General features: G+C 41.7%; 1 protein-coding gene across 1 annotated transcript; it reads right to left on the bottom strand.

Moving 5' to 3' along the window:
* Positions 1-939: 939 nt before the first annotated feature.
* crispld2 (cysteine-rich secretory protein LCCL domain containing 2) lies at positions 940-19769 on the bottom strand. Its single transcript, XM_086107095.1, has 15 exons — positions 19357-19769; positions 15700-16031; positions 13768-13886; positions 11457-11589; positions 9348-9463; positions 8869-8969; positions 8478-8651; positions 7962-8022; positions 7174-7240; positions 6940-7073; positions 6816-6859; positions 6646-6718; positions 5862-5937; positions 4588-4718; positions 940-2130 (listed from the first exon to the last, which is right to left on the bottom strand). The coding sequence occupies exons 2-15, from the start codon at positions 15961-15963 to the stop codon at positions 2079-2081; spliced, it is 1545 nt and encodes a 514-aa protein (XP_085963221.1). The 5' UTR covers positions 15964-16031; positions 19357-19769; the 3' UTR covers positions 940-2078.
* Between the last annotated feature and the right edge of the window lie 547 nt (positions 19770-20316).

Consider the following 20316-nt stretch of genomic DNA (forward strand, 5'->3'; position numbering starts at 1 on the left):
TGATTGGCTGGCAACCGGTTCAAGGTGTCCCCCGTCTACTGCCCAAAGACAGCCAGGACAGGCTCCAGCACTCCCCGCGACCCTTGTGACGATAAGCGGATTGGAAATTGGATGGAGGGATGATGTGGTGACCAGTGATTGTACTGCACTTCCATTGATGATGTTTTTCCTATCCCATCTGCCTTTCTATCATCTATGTATTACTGTATATCAAATGGCTATAGATCATCACAACATCTGGACTTTATGAGTGTGGAATCCATTACATATTTTTGACTGCTGCCCAGAGGTTCTGTCTGGATTCTAGGAACAATATTTCTCTAACCCCTCTGACCTGGAAAGTCCAATAAGTATTTCCATTGTTCAGTTTGTTAACAATTTCACACAGCTGCTGGTATGATGCAGCGCGCTTCTAAACCACATCAAATACATTTACAAATATATGGCGGAATGATTAGCTATGAAATTGACCAATATCGACCCGTGCCTTGACCTACAAGGAAACAAAATGAATGAGAATGTAGAACAGGCGTGTTTTTTTTTTTGTCAAAGTGTCTGTGGTGTCGTATGTGTGCCTTCAATTGGAGTGGCCAAGTCAGTGAGATCAGGAGCACGGTTGGTTCGTCTTCCTTTGAGATTTGTCCTACTGTAGCTGCTCCCTAGTGTTCTCCTTTAGTATTTTCGTAGCCTAAATAAGTACTTTTTAACTTACTGTCACAATATCATATTTATTCTGCAAAGGTTGAATCCTGGTAACTGGACTGTTCTTGGTTGTTGAAGTTGTGTTTGTGTGTAGTGTGCGTTTGTTTATTTTCTCAAGTCATTAATCAAATAACTCATAAAATAATATGCTATTAGGCTAACAATGGTATACTGTATTGCTCAAAATCAATCATCATGAAGTTACTCAACTATTTGGTCGATCGGAAACACTGAGTGTTGTGGTTTAAAATTCAATTTTATTTTCAAATTGTGCAAAAAATATTTTAAAAACATTACAGTATACATGCCTATATAAAAATAAGTGAAACGACAGAATAGAAACGCAGTCACACATTCTTTTCATGACCTCGCTGCAAAAAAAAAAAAAAAAAGACCAAAATGATACCATTATTTACAATTCGCAGAACTTTACAAAACCCATCATACACTTCCCATTACAATTGCGGTATGTTAAAGATCGGACTGCCAAGCATAGCGATAGGATTGAGGTAGAATAAAGAAATATACACTAAAAAGATTTTCTTTGTGGCCACACGTGAATATGATATGAACAAGAACAGTAGATACTGCTCATAAGGACAGATTATCCTGGCTTGTTGTTGTAGTCGTACTTTTGTCCATTTTGGACACATTTCTCACGTAAAATGCAATGAAGTGTAGAATATTACAAAAGTGCATCAACAAAATGATTTGGATTTTGAACATGAAGCTTTCCGCACTTCCAATTATGGCTCCCATGTCAACATATAAAATGCATCTGTCATTGAAATGTGACACATTCATCTGGCTTGGGTGGGGTCGGGGAGGCAAACATTTTCATTTGGAAATTAAGCCAGAAGAAGTAAATGCAGAAGTGATCCAATGCCATAAAACGTAACCACAAGATTGCCAACATTCTCTGAGCCAAAACAGCAACGAGTCATGAGCAGGAGTGAGGAAGTGTTGCAAAAGGAGACAATACAAAAAAAAAATAAAAAAAAAAAGTTAATACATGGCACTTCTTCCAAATATATATTATGTACACGCTGATTAAATAAAGTGTGATCAGTATACATTCCCGCATATGAAAAAAATATTAATAACACCAATGTAAACATAATAACTTTCATCGAGCCAGCACCAGCTGTTCAATGTATTTTAATTTACAACATTCACACGTGAAGCCTTTCTAAGGGTTTTCTCTACGTGGGAAAACGTGATTTCCTTGATTTACTTGAAAGGGGGAAAGAGTTCAGACTGTGTGGAGGCGCTCGGCTTCCGCCGAAGGCACGTGTATGGTTGTGGTATCAAACCTGCAAGCACTTCCTGCTCCTCAAGAGCAGGTGAAGTGACTTTGGGATATACCGACAGATGCCTCACTCCCTTATGGCGAAGACGCGGAAGGAGCCTCCCTCTGTGTTGCTCTTGCTGCAAAGAAAGACCAATAACATGATTGGGAGGGGGCGTCCATTATTTTTATCCTACATTGACTGCAAGAAGAAAGAATAAGATTCATTGTGCTTAGTATTTATATAATAATAAACATGGCAACTTGGATGATGTGTGTACCATGTTAGGACGGTTTCATGCAAAGCCTTTATTTGCGCCTGAATTGAAAACAAGCACATGTGCGATTACGTGACATATTACTGGCACGAACCTGCTAACGTGTTTACATTAGAACGCCTTTATAATTAGTTCACCAGTGAGACGATAGGCCGCTCACCTGCTATCATATCGCACATAATTATTCTTATTGTATAGGAAAGCGATGATTAGGTGGTGGTCAGTATTTCCAGCCAGGAGCAATCAGATCCATGGTGATTACTCGCCCATCTAATCCTACTGCACTGTAGCCGACGTAATGTTGGCCCAGAGTACGGACCTCCACTCCAGCCATTTATTGACCTGAGACCGCCTAGCCCAATTGCATGAGCGTTTTTTTTTTGGTATTGTTTTTGTTTTAATACTTTCATTGTAGTCCGACCGGTCTGATTTTTTTGGACCACTCAGCACTTTGTACACTCAATTGAAATGCCAGGCTATAAAGTAAGCAAAGATCCCATGTGTGGCCCATCCGCACAGCCAACCACACCATTACTCTTACAACAGGGCTGGCCACAAAGGCCTCCCTCGCCTACGTTTGCACCCCGTCTGAGCCGGCCGCAGAGATGTGAGAAACATGGCGTGCGTGCATGCAAGCAAGCCGCTGTGTGCTTTAAACACACATAAATCCTGCTTTGGTGTGATGAATAAATGTACCGGTACCTTCATTTCACACAGATCTCAACTTTGAGCTGTATCCAGTGCGTTTTGGCCGGACATTACCACGGTGCAGAAGAAGATAAATATTATGTTTGCTTTGATATTAAAATGGACTTTGATTTGATTTTGAGACTCATCCAGTGTGCGGGATGATTCTGACCGCAGTCGGGCTTCCACGTGCAGCGTAAGGCCTTTATACCAAACGGGGTTTCTCTTAGCCTGGTTCCAAACATGCACCACAATTTGTTCAGCAGATTTGTTTCTTGGGTTTAAGCAAAGAAATTCAGATCGATTTCAATAAAACAAACCAACAAGAAGCAGATTTGAGAATCAACTCGACTAGTACTGCCACTATAGAGTATTTTTTTTTTGTATCAATGATTCTACTAATTATCCCATTGACTAATTGGATCAAACTATATTTTACAAGTTTCGACATGGCAAAGTACTTGCAAGGTTCAAGTATTGTTGTTGAGTAGGGGTACTCATGCTCCACACTGCAATATCTCTGCATTTGAGTGTGTGTGTGTGTGTGTGTGTGTGCGATTCCAAAGATGGTGCATGGTCTGGTGAGTGATGTGGGAGGCAGCACATGGGAGTACAGAGTGGCTAACGGTTAGCCAGTCTGCATGTTAACTTGCTGAGTGTCTGGGTGTCAGTGGTGGCCGCGGAAGCCCGTGTGTGAATGTGCAGATTTTGTGTTTGTGAATGTTTTTATTTTGTTACCATTTGTTCAATAAAGCGATTGAACAACTTATTTCCTTCGATTGGTGTATGGATCTGGAGTAAAATCATTCTTTTCAGAAAAATAAGAATTTAACATAACATTGTGTTTACTTTCAGGAAAATATTTAGGGCTCAACTTTTTTTGTGAGTGAATTGTTCGAGGTTTTAGAACAAAATTCAACTTGGTCAAATAATAACAATAAATATCTTTTCCTTGCCTTGCATTATGTAGCTCTTGTTGCCTAGCAACCGAGCATTTGTGACCAACACCATGTACAGTAACTTCATCTATTACTTGAGTGGCCATTTGTGGGCTCATTGGGCTTTCATTTCTCTTGCTACTCGTTTAAAATGGGTTGGATTTCCAATCATATTTGTAAAATGGAATTAAATTCGCTTTTTTCAAACACGAAATTAGCCATTTGAAGAAGCATGTTGTAATGAATCAATCTTGCAGCGATGCTGTTGAGAAAAATTGTCCCAATCCTCAATACAACCTATTAAATTTTTTAAAATGGAAATTAAACATTCACATTTACAGAAAAAAGGAAATAATTTAAAATGTTTGAAAATACTGAAATGGGATTTGGGAGAGAACACCCCAAAAAAAACAAAGAGCAAATATCTGTGAGTAAGTATCACCCCCCCCCCCAAAAAAACTTTACAATTGTCTTTTGGTCGCAAAAAATGGACTTTAGTTTAAATTAAGATCCTCAATCCACTTCAACATACAGTAGTGCCTTGGCACCACAATGCCACAAGATGACAGCAAAGTGCTACTTCAGTCTAAATGAAGCTCCTCAACTAACTTTTTTTGAAGATTAAATGGATCATTTCTGGCCCGGAAAGTTGTTCTGATTGTGGCGATGACAACTTAACAAATGAAAAGATTACCTTTCAGACTGGATGCCATTTTTCAGCACACCAACATAATTCTTTCTCTTGTCCAGAGGCAGGACGTCCACGAACCCCCCGTCTGGTGGGATTACCCCTGCATGGATGGCCGCCTTACAAATACTGGAGTTCTGTTCGAGAGAAAGAGGATGGGCACAGTTTAGCCCCTTGTCCACAGGTTTCCATTTCTTTGACGAGACCTCCCAGGGCACATTTGCTACACAGTGCTCGTGTCTGTGACTGTTGACATGTAACGGGACTGACAGCCCAGGTGCCTCTGGGGAGCGGTCATGTGCAGCCAGCTGGACATCATCGGAGGCGAAGTTCGTACAAGGTTAAAGTCTATTAAACTTCACGTAGACGTTACGTGCCAGTGCCAGTGCTAACTCAACACACTGACTCATGAAGGTGACGTGAATTCTTGCACATCACTGTTTAGTCTGCTTTACAGTGAAGCAATCCACTTTCAACATGGCTCAGAAGAGCTTGCAGTGGTCATGAGCAAAACCAGTCTTCCTGAGAACATTTCTGCTTTTTCTGGATGGAAAACGGTCAGAGAGAATTGGTACTGAACACAATCTCACAACAACTCAAAACACTTTAAGTTGGGCAATGCATAATTTCAATCGAGATGCCACTAAATCAATGTTTCCCAAGGTTTGGAGTTTTTTTCCTCAGGGCCCAATAATCGAAATTGAAAGTTCAGCAAAAATGTGGCAAAATGGCAAATGTGAAGGGGACTCTGCATCACCTGTTTCCCCACCTCACGGCTTCCCAGGTTTTAAGAATGAAAACAAAAGCTAAGCAGCCTACTGGAACAGATTGTTCTTGAAATTCCATTGTTGGACATAATGATCAAGAACACAACAGATGTGAATTAAAACGTCTCAGAAAGGCTAATCTTAACAACGTTGCTCACATTAAAATCCGTTTTTATTTATTTAATCATTTATTTCTGTGCTCGCCTTTATTTTCAGGTTGCATCTTGTTGTAATGAATTTCTTACATTGCTTGATTCTCAAGTTCAACAATCACACACTGGAAAGCTTTTACAATGAATGTAAAGAGCCTCGAGAGGTTCCTCAAGGTTTATTTCTAAGTCCTCCAATTGTTCCATTCCAAGGTAACCATTTTACTGGTTTTACCTGGTTAAAAAAAAAACAAAAAAAAAACAGTGCTTGTCTTGTATTTAAGTCAAGCAAGGTTGTTATGGTGTGGTATCCCTCCTTCACACATGAATAAATCTATGTGTTTCGCAAAACCTCATCACTTACGTCCATGTAGATGTTGCTGCCAATAACCGGTGACCAATAAGAGGGTTGACTCTTGCAGTCAGAAGGACAGAAGACTCTAAAGAAGCAATTGGACATGACTGTCAAAATGGAGCAACATCAAGAGCTGTATCAAAGTGCTATCTTAACTCATTTGCTTGGAATAATGTGCATTGATAATGAGCGTACAAGGATCATTCCAGAACTGGAGGACAATTTTGGTCCCCAGTACCAAAGTTTTACATTTTGTATAAATATCAGTTGTCCTGAAACACAAATTTAACTACAGCTGTGGTGAAAGTGATTCCTAAATATTATTCAAAATGCCAAATAGTTCTTGAACACCCCTTAAAATGGATTTTCATCTGTCTTTTCCCTCCCTCAATGATGAACTTGAATAAAAATGTAACAGAAAAAAAATGTTTTCGGGGTCTGGTTTCGCGAAGTATTCCTTGCAATCGTATTTTGTCTTATCACAGACATATTTTAAATTGTAGTAGTATGTCAGTAGTTGTGTATAAATTCAACATCCCTGTGAACTAAGATCATTTTAATCATCCAGAGGAAGAAAAAAGTGAGCCGCATGACTCAGCGGAAGTTTCTACGATCTTCTTAGCCATTTGGAGGAAGTGAAAAAGAGTGAGCTACATGAGTGAGTAGAAATGTCATTAACAATTGCATAAGGCTAAGACCTTTTTTTTGGTTACGGTAATGTCCACTAATTCTAGAATGACCCACAAATAGACGAGACCTCGTTCGGCTTTAGTGAATGCATGAGACGAGTCACCTCGGACAATGTGAGAGAGGCTTTTTGAATGGGCAGATTTCGGCCACTGTCGTGTAGCAGTCAATATTGGTTTCTGTTAGAGAGGAATGAGAAAATACAACATACACATGTTAAGCGCCTTGCCTTACTTGGTGGTTAATCTTATGTCAGTGCAGCACGTCTTCTCTTACCTTGTACTTTGGCCATCATAAAGGCATTTCCTGGCTTATATTTACTGTAAAACATGTTCAAATGTGTGTTTAGACAAAGAAAAAAAACCTCACGGTTTATCACGGATAAATTTTTGAGGTTTACCTGAAAGACTCAATGGAATTTTTGGTGGCTTTGACAAAGAAGGGAACCTTTGTTTCCATCCTTGTAATGTCTACAAGTCCTCCGTTGTTGTCGATCGCACCGGAGTGAATGGCGGCACGGCAAATACTCGATTGCTACTCGAACAATGAAAAAAAACACTTTCTTTCAGTCACAATTCATTCATTAAAATCAAATCGATCCATTTTTGTCGTGTTGTCTGGCAACCATGCTCACCACATCATAGTAGAGTGTTCCCCAAACTTTTCCTTTTCTATTCATGCAGTTAGCAGGACACTTGTATCTGCAGAGAGAGAAAAAGATCCAGTCAAATTATTTTGAACAATGATATACGAGAGAGAGAGAGAGAGAGAGAGAGATATTTATTTTAATGGACACTCTACAGGGGTGGCCCGGTGGTTGACTGTTTAGCAGGTTGGCCTCAACGTCCAGAGGTGCAAGGGTTTGATTTTAAATTGACAGTGCAGAAAATGCACAAAGTGAGAATGATTCAATTACTGGTTTGCTGAGTCATGTGTCACAACATTGTTGTTATAAGTTAAGTAGAAGCAGATGTTTGCACATTTATTAATTTGATTCAAGACAAAAATAGTAAGTCCGCTTTCATGGAGGATCGCAGACATTGGAGAACATTGACTGTCGAGAGGCTGAAATTCAAAACAAGGTGTCTAAACCAGTAATAAAAATAAGTATTCATTTGATTACCGATTAGCCGTCAATGAATCAATTAGTTGGTGCAGCTTTAGAACTATCGTTGTATACTTGAATATTTGCTGCCATTATATGATTTTCACAGTCATAATACAGTATAAGCGATATCGTGTTCATTTTACTATTATCATTATAACGGAACGCTGAGAGAAACCATAAGTACGATGCAGCAGTGACAAAAATAAACTTAACACTCTCACATTCCAGGCTGTACGAATGTATCTAGGTGTTCACTCGGTGTACATTTTTTGACAGGTACTTAATTAAAACAAATCAAAATAATATAATTATACCTGTTGCAGGTCACTCCTCTGCACTTGTCTCTCAGTCTGGTTTCACACTTGATGCTCTGAGCTGACAGAAAAAAAAAAAAAAAAAAGGTGAAAAATGAGGTAAAACAATAGAATATATCATGTAGTATTCTGGGGCGGCCCGGTAGTCCAGTGGTTAGCACTTCGACTTCACAGTGCAGAGGTACCGGGTTCAATTCCAGCTCCGGCCTCCCTGTGTGGAGTTTGCATGTTCTCCCCGGGCCTGCGTGGGTTTTCTCCGGGTACTCCGGTTTCCTCCCACATTCCAAAAACATGCATGGCAGGCTGATTGAACGCTCTAAATTGTCCCTAGGTGTGAATGTGAGCGTGGATGTTTGTTCGTCTCTGTGTGCCCTGCGATTGGCTGGCGACCGATTCAGGGTGTCCCCCGCCTACTGCCCGAAGACAGCTGGGATAGGCTCCAGCACCCCCCGCGACCCTGGTGAGGATCAAGCGGTTCGGAAAATGGATGGATGGATGTAGTATTCTAACACTTACCCAGGTTGGTGTTACTAGGATTCCTTGAGGATGGACTGCTTGGCGTGGATGGTCTGGACACGGGTTTCTTTGGAGTGGAGGGTTTGGGTGCGGGTTTTGCGGTTGTGCGAGGCACGACAGGCACCTGAGGCTTCTCCACCTCGTTCATATCCTCAGTCTCTGTGCGCTGGGAGTCTAACATTGTAAAAAAAGATGAATACTTTTAAAAATAATAATAATTCAGTACAGTGCATGTTATTGGCATAAAAAGCTTGACAACCGCTGTATTTATGGATCATATATATATATATATATATATATATATATATACACATATACATATATATATATATTTATATATATATTGAACTGAAATGTAACAACACTGTCTATCTCACGGTCATTGTCTCACCTTTGTAACACAAATTATTTCTGCATCCTCCTCCGTAGCTGGGAGGACACTGGGAACAAGGGCGGCCATTTTTGTAGGGAGCCTCCCCGATCCAGTTGCCCCTGCAGGAACACATGGCGCATATGTCGACTGAGGTTTGGAACATGTCAGCATCACTTTGCGGGCCGCTTCTGTAATGACTTTAACACTATTCGCCTGCGGTCAACACTCCAAAGAGGCTAATAAAAACCCTCCTCGTTGTGTCCGAATGGAATGGAAACAAGCTCTTATTTTTCTTTCCCAATGCTTCGTTATCCTTTTTTCTATTTTCTGACTTCTGGAGGAATTGGAGTGGCCCTAAAATGTCATTCAGCGTTCAAATGAGCGGTCAAGCCAACAGCTGGGAGTACCTTAGGAACTTGCAATTCGCTGCCAGGACGTTTAGGAGGAAAAATGTAAGCAAAGAGCAAAGGTGTCATTTCTGGAATCGTTGCTCTTACTTTGGGGAGTAGTTGCACACGAGGTAGACGGCGTTCTCCCATGTTTCCCCCCACACGTTCATCCTCGGACACACATGCACGGCGCAGCCAACTCTGCTCGTGGTGGCCCAAACCACCTGCGAAGAAGGGAACGAAAGAAAGGCCAATGTAATCTGGAGGTTCTGGATGAATGAATGAAAAGAAAAATCGAGTAAGTTAACCTATAAAACCGGCGGCCCATTTTTCCTCAAGTCGTCTCTCTCCCTGAGCTTTTGGGTCAATGGATCATTCCAGAGGAAGCGAGCAGACATGCGGTCACGATTAACGAGGCCAGTGGGACACAGCAGAGTGGGCAGTCTGTTTTTCTGCCCTCGTCAGCTGCTCATCTCGTGCGAAAACACTTTGCCCTCTGGGATGTTGCCTCGATCCCTCTCATCAACCAAATGGAAAAGCCGTCATGCTCTAATATCTTACTCGGAAGCGTCCAAGGTAAAATAAAGCACCTTCTTCAACGGAAAACTGCTGCAGCAGTGCTCAAGATGAATGATGTGCCATTTGAAGGGGAATACGACACTCCAGGTTCCAAAACTCCTCCTAACTTTTCCTCTTTTTTCCTTCAAACGTGTGTGCGTGCTCTCCCTGCTTCGGAATGTTCATCTTTTTTCCTGGTTGAGACATTTCGAGGCCACTGGAAGCAGTGAGTCAGCAAGCAGAACTCGTGTCTGATGTGCTGCGACGTTAAGCTGAAGAGTCTCCATCTTTGGAGTGTATTGTCCAGTGGTGCAAATAATTAGTTTCAGTACCGTACTCTAAATCTGACACACCACAGAGAAGAGTTTGGTTAACAATCCCGCCAAATGTGAACGTGTGAAAAAAAAATCGTATATCAAACGGGGCTTTAAAGTGGTGAAATACATGCAGTACTCCATCAAGCCTTTCCAATGTCTAAACACATGCTACAGCTGTAAAAATATATCCGCTTGAAGTCTCCCGTGACTGGAATAAATCCCACCGATTCGTCATGAGGCCGACAACGAGGCGCTCGAAAGCAAACACGCTAATTAATAGCCCTGTTTCACATGCAGGTTATGAAGCCGGACATTTTTTTTTTCGCCTCACTCTTCCACTTTCTCTCCTTGACATGCACGCACTCGTGGCCAACAACAAGGCGCTCTAACACAGGTGCACCAGCGGACCATCGGAAGGAAAGATGCATTTTCAGGGTGTAGCATAGCTAGCTAGCTAGCTAAGTGCATATTGCACTTTTTGTAATTGTGCTCGATAACCAGTGATGAACGAACGAAGGTGCTCATTTTTTATAGACTGGGGGAGGGTGGTTTGAATGAATCGATGTGCATCACTAGGCGCCGTTTAGCCAGAGGTTTTCAAGCATGCATTCTGCATGCTTAAATTTGAAAGGAAGGACACTCATCGAAAAGGTTTCGATGCTCAGTTCAAGTGATGCCCCCCCTCACTGCAGCATCTTTAAAGGAATCCAGGTCAAGCACGGAGGGATGAGAGCGAATGACTACCAGATGGCCCTGGTCAGGTTTCAGGCTGAGGGGCAGAGGGAGGAGTCCGGATGTTTCGGTAAACACATCCCAGCAGCTTCAAGATAATCTTTGATGGGAAGATTTTCCTCAAATGCAGCTATACTCAGCGGCCATAAAATAATAGGTCACAGTATCTTCAAAAGAATTTGATGACCTGACAAAGATCATAGCAGGCTACTTAGTTTAGATTGACACCATCTTGGATGTATTCATTTAACATGGTAGCAAATTAATGGCATTTTCATTCATTTCAGCGGGGAAAGATGATTTGAGACGAGGACACCCTGCAGTATGATGCAGCAGTGCAGTTCAACGTCCGTGGAATATACAAAGACAAAAAATGTGACAATATCATCTCTTACAATGCAGACAACTGTCAAAACACATCATTATGATGTTTATGAGTGACCATTTTCATTCTTCTTCGATAGTGCGTGTGGCATGTGAGCGTCTATCTTTTTTAATAATGATTTGTCTGCCCTTCACGCATTTTTTTTTTTGGTTTAACCACCGTGTCTATTTGTTTCCCCTTCTTATGCCTCTTTAGAGACCTCTGGTGCGTCTGGGCTTCCCTCACCTGGGTGTAGTGGGTGCACATGGGCCCGGAGCAGCGCTCTGGACACCACGGGTTACACTCATGAGGGTAGGGATAGGTGTAGTCTTTCACTTCGTCGTACCAGGCCTGAACGTGGAAGGCGGGTGAGCGGTATCTGCACACACAAAACAGTTGCTTGGATCAAAAGGTTTCTGGTACCACGTGAACCTCTCAGCACCTCTTCCCCTCCATAATATGGCAAATTAAAAGAACTCCAAAGAATCAAAGCAAACGAAACATTGTCCCACCGTTTGACAAATCAGTATTGTAAACATGCCTTTTTAGGGTATTGAAGAGCACACAGCATGATGTGGAGGGGTTGGGGGGAGAGCGAGCAAAGGGAGCGGAAAAAGGGAATCCTCAGTGGGTGTGCTGGCAGGGGAAGAAAAGAAGTGAAAGAGGGGAGGGTATGACGGCTCAGTGAGAATCAGAGCAGATTCCTGGAAGGGCACCTGCTGTGATAGCAACGCACAGAGGCCTACTGTGATCAAACACACACATTCATACAACAGTCAACCCCTACTTACTGGACATGACATTGACAAAACTACCCATGATGGATGATGGTGTTTCCCAATACTTTTGCCCACATAATGTGTGGTACACTTGAATCGACCCAACACAGTTAAAAAAAAAAAAAGAAAGAAAGATTAAATGCAGCAGCAGTGGAAATATGTACCAGCGGTTTAATGGTTTCCCAGTGCCACATGGACAGTAGACCCCTGACAACATGTACATGGTTCACACTAAAGATGGCAATAAATTCATTTTAAACAGGGATTAGCACAGTTTGGCTGAATTTTGGCCCGATTTATGGTGCCCTTTGGGAGGGAAAAAAAACCCCACATGAATGACAGAGTGTGGTGGCAGCCAGCAGTGGAGTCAGGAAAAATGATTTCTTGCAATTGGCACGATTGTCACCAGCTCTCAGCCAGAATGGCCTGTCGACAACACTTAAGCGATTGCCAGTAAATGTCAACGTGAAATGAGTTACCGGCAGATGCCGTTAGCGACACGGTGTGTAAATTAGTCGCGTGCACGCACAAACACACAGTGCGCTGGATCGTGTGTGAGAAGGAAGGAGTCACTTACAGTCCAAGTGCTACATCTTGAAGGCAAACTATTGGCGCTGAAGTAATGTGTGGATTATAGGCACCCAAGGCTCAAAATGACTTTATTTTTCTTTGGTGAGCAGTAGTGCTCGTCTATGACTTCATTTGAGGGGCAACTTTCTATTTTTGAACAGCATCCTGAAGCAAGGGTTTTGTTGTAAAACAAAAATGCCAATATAATAATTGAACAATGGGTTTTCTTTTTTCATGTAATCAACAGTTTTGGTTTCTTAAATTGACGTGAATAGAAGCAAACTCTTTTATTGTCAAGAAACTATTTCAGGGGTTATTTTAATTTCAAACATAAATATACATTTCTGTATAAACTTAGTATTTCTGAATGGGTTGTAGTCTTTTGGCAAAGCAATATTGATTTTTTTTGTTTGTTTTTTTTCAACAGCTGTAATGCAATTTTGAGATTTGTTGTGCAGATGTCAAAAGTCAAAATCAAAACTCAGGATTCTACTGTGAAAACAGACAAATAAGATGACTGATATTTGCAACATTCGAAACTATATTAACACTTTTCAGCTTATAGATTAATATTTATACACTACAAGACATTTCATGTTCTTTTGGGTAGCCTAAGCATGAGCTTTCCTCAATGGTACCATTAATAATCAAACATGACATGTGATTTGACCATGAAAACAGGATAATTGTAGCCTTCTTCTTTCCCGCTGCAGTTTCAACGTGTGAATTGTCGGTCGGAAAGATGACATTACGCGAAGCAAATTGCTTCGATGCGAGATGAAACACTCTAGCAAGTAGGTTGATTCAAAAATAGATGTGTTGGGAATTCATGACACCGACGTGCTCCTTTTATGGTGAAATGGACAGCATGTTAGCCATGATGGGTTTTTTTCTAACGGACTGAAAGACAACCAAACTATTGGCACAACCCAAAACACAACGTTTTTCTCATTTAAATTCAGGTCAATAGTAGTCAATCACATGATGACACCTGGTTTTTGTTATTTACAAACATGTTGAAATGATGGCTGCATCACTGGTTTGTGTCCCGGGCTTGGAATTTATGTTGTATTCATTCATACTTGTAAATATAAATAACACTGCTGTCTGAAAATGTCTGGTCTGTTCATTGAGGAACAGCTCCAACATGGAAAACAAATCTCATCGGAATCAAAGTGGTCAAAAGTAGAAATGTTAAAGGGTCTCACCTGCCCCAGTGAACAGCCAGGTTCTGCCCGATGGACATGAGCAGGTCCTGCGGTCCATGATCCCACTGGCACACCTCGGCCCAGTGCGTGGCAGACCTCTCCAGCTCGTCATCCCACACCTGTCGACATTCACCAGATCAACTCAGAAGGTTAATTTGGACAACCCAAATAAACCCCAAAAATATATAATAATAATAATAATAATAATCTGCTCCTCTGAACTTTCATGGAGTTGCGCTACTAGTATTCCATAGTTGTCCAAATATACAGATGTCTCACACAGTCATGCAAATAAATGCTATTGGTGAGACAGTCTGTTTACCAATCCACCCTAATTATTCTACTGGTGTGCTAAATTAATTATTTTATTAGTGAGGACAAAGAGCGTACTTGTATATTCACTGAAAGGTCCTACATTTTAAGGCTATCGAATAAATGCTCCGTAGCAGAGAGGACACCTAACTTACTCCTCAGTAAATTTCCAGTCCTTTGGTGGTCAAACACACGCACACATGCACACACACACACACACACACACACAAATCCCAGCACCCTGCCTAACCTTCAAGGAGTCCCAAAAACAATAATTGCTCTACTTTGCCCACTCCTGTGCCATGCAAGCTGCTAACAAGCCCCCCCCCCCCTCCCTCGCTTGTCTTCTCCAGCATGAAGCAGGTAGACTGCACAAAGTCAGCATTATTATCCAGCTTGTTAAAAAGAAACAGCAGGCTGGTAATAGTGTGCCGTCATGACTGCATGTTTCCAGCTGAGAGAAAAGGCTTTTTTTTTTCTTTTTTTTTTTATATACAGCAGCACTTTGTAAAGGTATTTTAACCCTTCAGCACATTCCAGGTTCCATGCCCACCTATCCTATAACATGAAATGGAGCTCCTTTGTTCACTGACTGCCAGTTTATCTGTACTCATGGTTGTCTATACCAAAATCTAAACTATAAAGATTACCAAAATGAATTCATAAACCGTTTGAGATTAAGAAACTGATGATTAAGCCTTCATCAATGTTTCAGCAAACAGGGACAGTTAACTTTTATTTGCTACATTGCGCATACGCATTACTTGATCTTGTGCCTGTGTCAAGGTACCCTTGACTTCTGACACTTTGTATGTACAGTATTTAGTTCTTACTTTTTTTTCCACCTTCACTGTTTTGATGTAACCCCAGGATACAAAAAGTGCACGTCTGCAGGATGCTGTGCAAATGCGGTAGAAACTCAGCCAGTTGTCAGGAATGTTTCAAGCTTCCCCGTGAACACCCTCCCACAAAAAAAAAAAAAAGAAAAAAAAAATCTCAATGATTTTGACTCTTTTACCGTTTCGAGATCTCCCATGAGCCTTCAGCCTTCAGAGACAAGAGGTGCATGATTATGACCCCTGTGCCAATGTGGCGGAAACTTGTACAGTTCTCTCTGTTTCAAGCTCGTACATTATGCCCCCCAATCCCATATACTTCATAAATATACATATTTACATGACTGTTTTACTGTTTCAACATTCCCCCGCATACGCATGGTTCTAAAGGAACCTGTGCCAATGTGGTGGACACACAAACAGTTCTCAGGTCTGTTTCAAACTCCCTCGTGACAATTGTCGGCTAAAAGTACACATTCTTCAAACACCAACAAATGCATGTTTCTGTGGGAAACTGTGCAAATGTCGTCGGGATATAGACAGTTTGAAACTCCCGTTTGAACACCGTTACCACTTGCCAATACCCACCCCCCCAAAAAAAAATCTCGTACGTATTACATGAAGAGTTTCAAAATCCTCACAGATTTCCTTGATTTAACACAAACTGGTACATCCGTTTTAGTTGACATCATTTTAGCTCATTTTGAGGGGAAAAGAAAAGAAATTTTGGTGTTGACCTATCCAAATCGTGTCATGTGCAATGAGATTCCCAAGTGTGCCTCACCATGTACTCCATGTTGGCCGCGCTAGGGTACACCGAGCCCCTCAGCTTGTTGTGCAGCTGGAGGATCTCCTCCCGGTCCGACCAGCGGATGGCACGTCTGCTCCTGCTGCCGCTTCCATTTTGGCCGGTGCTGTTGTGACCCACTTCTTGGTCCTCATAGCGACTCAACAGCTGCCTGAGCTCCTGGGAGTCGGGCAGGAAGAGAGACGTCGAGCTTCCGAGCCAAGAGAGGAGCAGGAGGGTGAGGAGAGGGATAAAGGCCATTGTTGACACTCTGACGATTGAACACAGCAGTGTTTTTTATATGTGAGGGGGGCTGGTCCTGACACAACCTGCCGGGAGGGAACATTTCATCAGTTTCTTCCTGTTGTGGGAGTACAAATTACAATAGTTGACGGATTACACAGGTCATGTACTAAAAACTTCCTCTTGCTTTGAGTTTTAACTGCATCACAAAATGTCAAATTACTGATAAGCACTGATGAGTAATGTGACAAGAAGATAACCAGAAATGCTGTCAATACTGCACTAATGACTCATATATATGAGTGCATCGCAATCATGAGCATAAGTGCCCTATGTCTCATTTTAAACACATGACCTCACTTTTTCTACTAGAATTTAAGTTACAAGTAATTATGTCACTAGTTTGCACATGATCTTCAGATGCATCATAATTCCAAGTCCAGATAAATCTTTTTTTAATGAAAATGCTGCATAATGTTTGGAGCTAAAGCATTAAGTCGTCTGGATTGACGCTAACAAATAATGGGCCATAGATAGACAGGCTAACTAATAGCATTGTTAGAATGCAACAAGCCATTGGACAATAAATATTTGAACACAAGCAGGAGCGCAACACATTTAGACTGATACAATACTCACAGGGATATGTTGTTTCCTCTGTAAAGAATGACAAATATTACTGCCGCTTAATGAAAAGCTGAGCCGTTTCCAGGTATACCTGTATTTTACAGTCCCCAGGCAACCAAGGCGAGCACACCAGAAGAGTAGCACAATGTCCACTGAACTGAAGCAACAAATGCGCCCAAAACTGCTTAATTCTTAACTTTCTATTCAATGATGGCATCACGATGATGTTTTCAATTAGTACAATTAATCTAGCGTGGATTTTGTGTTGGGTTTTTCGACTGAGCTGGAACAGATAAATGGCATATACATTCATTTCCATAGGGAGAGATGATTTGAGATCTGAGTGTTTTGAGCTACGATCAGTGTCAAGGATCAAACTCAGTCTATGTCTCAACAAACCACTGTAAGGTAATCCACCAGTTTTTGTAATCAGTTGATATAGCATGCTAAATTGTAGTGTGATTCATTAAAAAAAAAAAGTCCTTAGAGCACCAGCTTCATCAAAAATTCAGTCCTTGAAGATAACGAATGATAATAAAACTCATGCTTACAGAGATTTGTTAAGTGCAAAGTACAACCACAATACTAAAAATTGTGCTGCATCGTGTTAAATGACCATCGGTCTGACGTCTCAATAAAAAGTGAACATTATTATCCTGTGTAGGCTTTTTTTTTTTGGGCTACAGCAGAGTATTGGATCTCATTTGGTCGCTAATGTTGCGGCCAATAATGATTTAATGTCTAACAAGAGGGAGGACTTGTTCAAATAAAGCGAGAAAGGTGCAGCGGGTCCGTGTGAACCGACAAGAAAATAAACACGAGTTCTCGCTCGCACTGCTTCGCTCCTTATCCTTGAATCCCTTCAACTCTTTCCCCCTGGCTGCAAAGAGGCGGCTTGAGGTCTGGCACCGTCTCTGTGTCAACACGCCGTGCCAGGGGCAGCTGAGCCAGGCACCAGGCACCACACCCTACTGCTGCTGCTCGCACTCAACTGAGAGCAGTGTCGCTGCCCGGGCCCTTCTCATGGTTCTCCTGAATTTTAGACTGGAGTGACAAACGGGGCGAGAAGATATGGATGCATACTGTTGCTTCACGCAGTCCGGCCTCTTGAGAACTCTCTGCAGAGGGGATGGGGCTGACCTTTCGTTCACCTGAGCACCACGCTTGCATGTCATCTCCACTTCCCGAGTCATAATAGGTGGTGTGTATATACTATTAGTTTCCTCAGTGACATACATTAGGTCTACAGTATACACAGTCATATTAATAACCCAAGGGTATGAATAATTTCAGGCGTGACCATATATATGCACACACACGTGTCACATTGGGGGTGTCCAAACTATGGCCAGGGGGCCATCTCATGGCCCATTGTTCTTTTTTCTTTGGGCCTGCCACATATACTCATACAATAGTGCCAAGACTAATGTGTTTTTCAAGACGCAAGTCATCACTTGACCAATTTTGGTTAGGCATATCCGAGCAAAATTTGAGGTGTGCTACAGACGCTCACTGAGAGATAGCGACAGCACACTTCACAACATCCAGCCACTATTAATTCAGTGGTTTGGGAACATGCATGTTTTGTGCTCACATTTTCTGTGTTTGTAGGTTATATGGAGAACTAATGTAATGACTGTAACTTACTGTTGAGTGCAGCTTTTCTTGAGTTGTTAAAAAAAAAATTACAATGGAACAAAATTTGAAAATTAAACGAAATGACAGTTTTTAACATAAAAAAGCCGCCTTACGTTTAATGAAGCTTTGTCACAAAAATTGAATGTGACAAAATACCACACAATTTCTGACATCCCCTTAGCACATGCTGACCTACTGTATATACTGTATAGGATTTTTAGTATTATATACTGTATGTAAAATTCACAAGATGAAGTGTTGCCCCTCTTTCTCCCATTTTCTTGGGATGTGGCTCTCAAGTTTGGACATTCCTGTACTGTACACTATTTATATTATTCAAATGTGTATCTCATTTGGTGCTCATTGTTCAAATTACATAATGTGCATCATCCTGCATGTCAGGTTTCATACTGTGCGCACTTCAAATTGGAGTTATTATAATTCATCATTGTAGCAATATAACAAGATTTAACTTCCCTCACAGGATGAACAAATTGTCTATCGACACTATCCTTCCATCCATCTTTTTTTCAGGCAGTTGGTGACTCCCAACGACATGTTTGTCCAAGCCTCATCGCGTGCCTAAAGTTACCAAGAATGGTCCTTTGCCTGATAAAATAAAACATTGCAGAAAGCATTTTGCACTAAATAAATATTAAAGCCTTCACAGGTGCTTAATTCGAAATATGCCAGCTTAGTTCAATCAGACGAGAATTGCCCCAAATTGAATAGATAATTACATAATGTCATTTATCACTTTTCAATACGCCTTATCTAGTTCCATGATTAGAGGAGTCACAGTGATACTGGGGCTTAGGCTGTTTGCCTGTCAATCAAAGTACTACATAATGATATACAAAAGAATGAATGACAGATGTGGAAGAAGTCGTGATTTTAGCGCTCCAAAAATCATCTTGGATTACAATGTTGATTTCCCGTCCATTTCAATGAGGGCTGAGGGGGCTGCAGAGAGCCTTCTTTCACATTCATCATCATTCAACTCTGTACCTACTGCACAGTGGCTGCAGCTACAATGATGTACTTTTTGAAAAACGGAATGCACCAGACAAAACTGGTATGAATTAAGAGAAAAAATATCTCAAGGCAGATTTAGGTAACAACAACAATAAACTTTTGTTTTCTCACCTCTGCTCGTCTTTGGTCTCTATTCGCTTCCTTGAGGGCTGTCTTGTATTCCCGTGTGAGGATCTGCAGAGAGTTGTCAGCACGCAGGATGTGTCTACAGTGGGAGAAGCTTGGAGAGCCTTATATAGAGAAAGGACCCCTCAGGATGAGAGGAGGGGAAGGGAAAGGGGGGGAAAAAAGCCTCCCCCACACCAGCTTCCCTGAAATGTTCCTGGCTCAGCGTGCATATGAGCAGCAGCAGCAGCTTCACATCAGGAGGGAAAACTACAAATAATGTTAATCATCTCAGTGACAAATGAGTCGAGCAGCTGGATGAGGAGCCCAGAATGGAGCTCGGCTGACTGAGTTTTGCTCACGTGTGCAAGTGCAAGCACTCGGCAAGAGCGCACAAATACAAAGCATGTTTTACCCTTCAAATCGAGACGAACAACTTCATCTAAGTGTTGTCTATGGTGTTTTATAAACAAAGGGGGTGCAGTTGCCGGTATTGGTGTTCAAATGGTAAATGAGCCGTCACTTTTCAAAGTCAGGTACAGAAAGGGCTTGACACTGTTACCTCATTGACCTACTGATGACGGGGCATCAGGCCCAGCTGGGGGTCAGTATCATGCTCAAGGACACTTGGACATGCTCACTATGGGCGGGGACTGAAGCCCCAACTTCTCGGTTGGGAAACAACCACTCTATCGCTGTGCATGGTATCGGATCATTTTTGCGAGTCAGAGCATGAGTTACCGGCATACACTAAAAGATAGTGGTACTGATATCGGTGCTGATACAATTCTGGTACCCTGTATCTTGTCTAACAGTCAGCTGGGATAGACTCACCTGCAACTTATAACAAGGACAACCACTAGATAAAATGGGTGGATGGATTGATTTAATTTGTTTTCATTCCCTATTTGTTGGGACCGTATTTTCCATACTAAAAGGCGCACTGGATTATGAGGCGCACCTTCA

The sequence above is a fragment of the Hippocampus guttulatus genome, chromosome 3, assembly GCF_054856545.1.
Source record: "Hippocampus guttulatus isolate MCC_2025c chromosome 3, RoL_Hgut_1.0, whole genome shotgun sequence".
NCBI lineage: Eukaryota > Metazoa > Chordata > Actinopteri > Syngnathiformes > Syngnathidae > Hippocampus > Hippocampus guttulatus.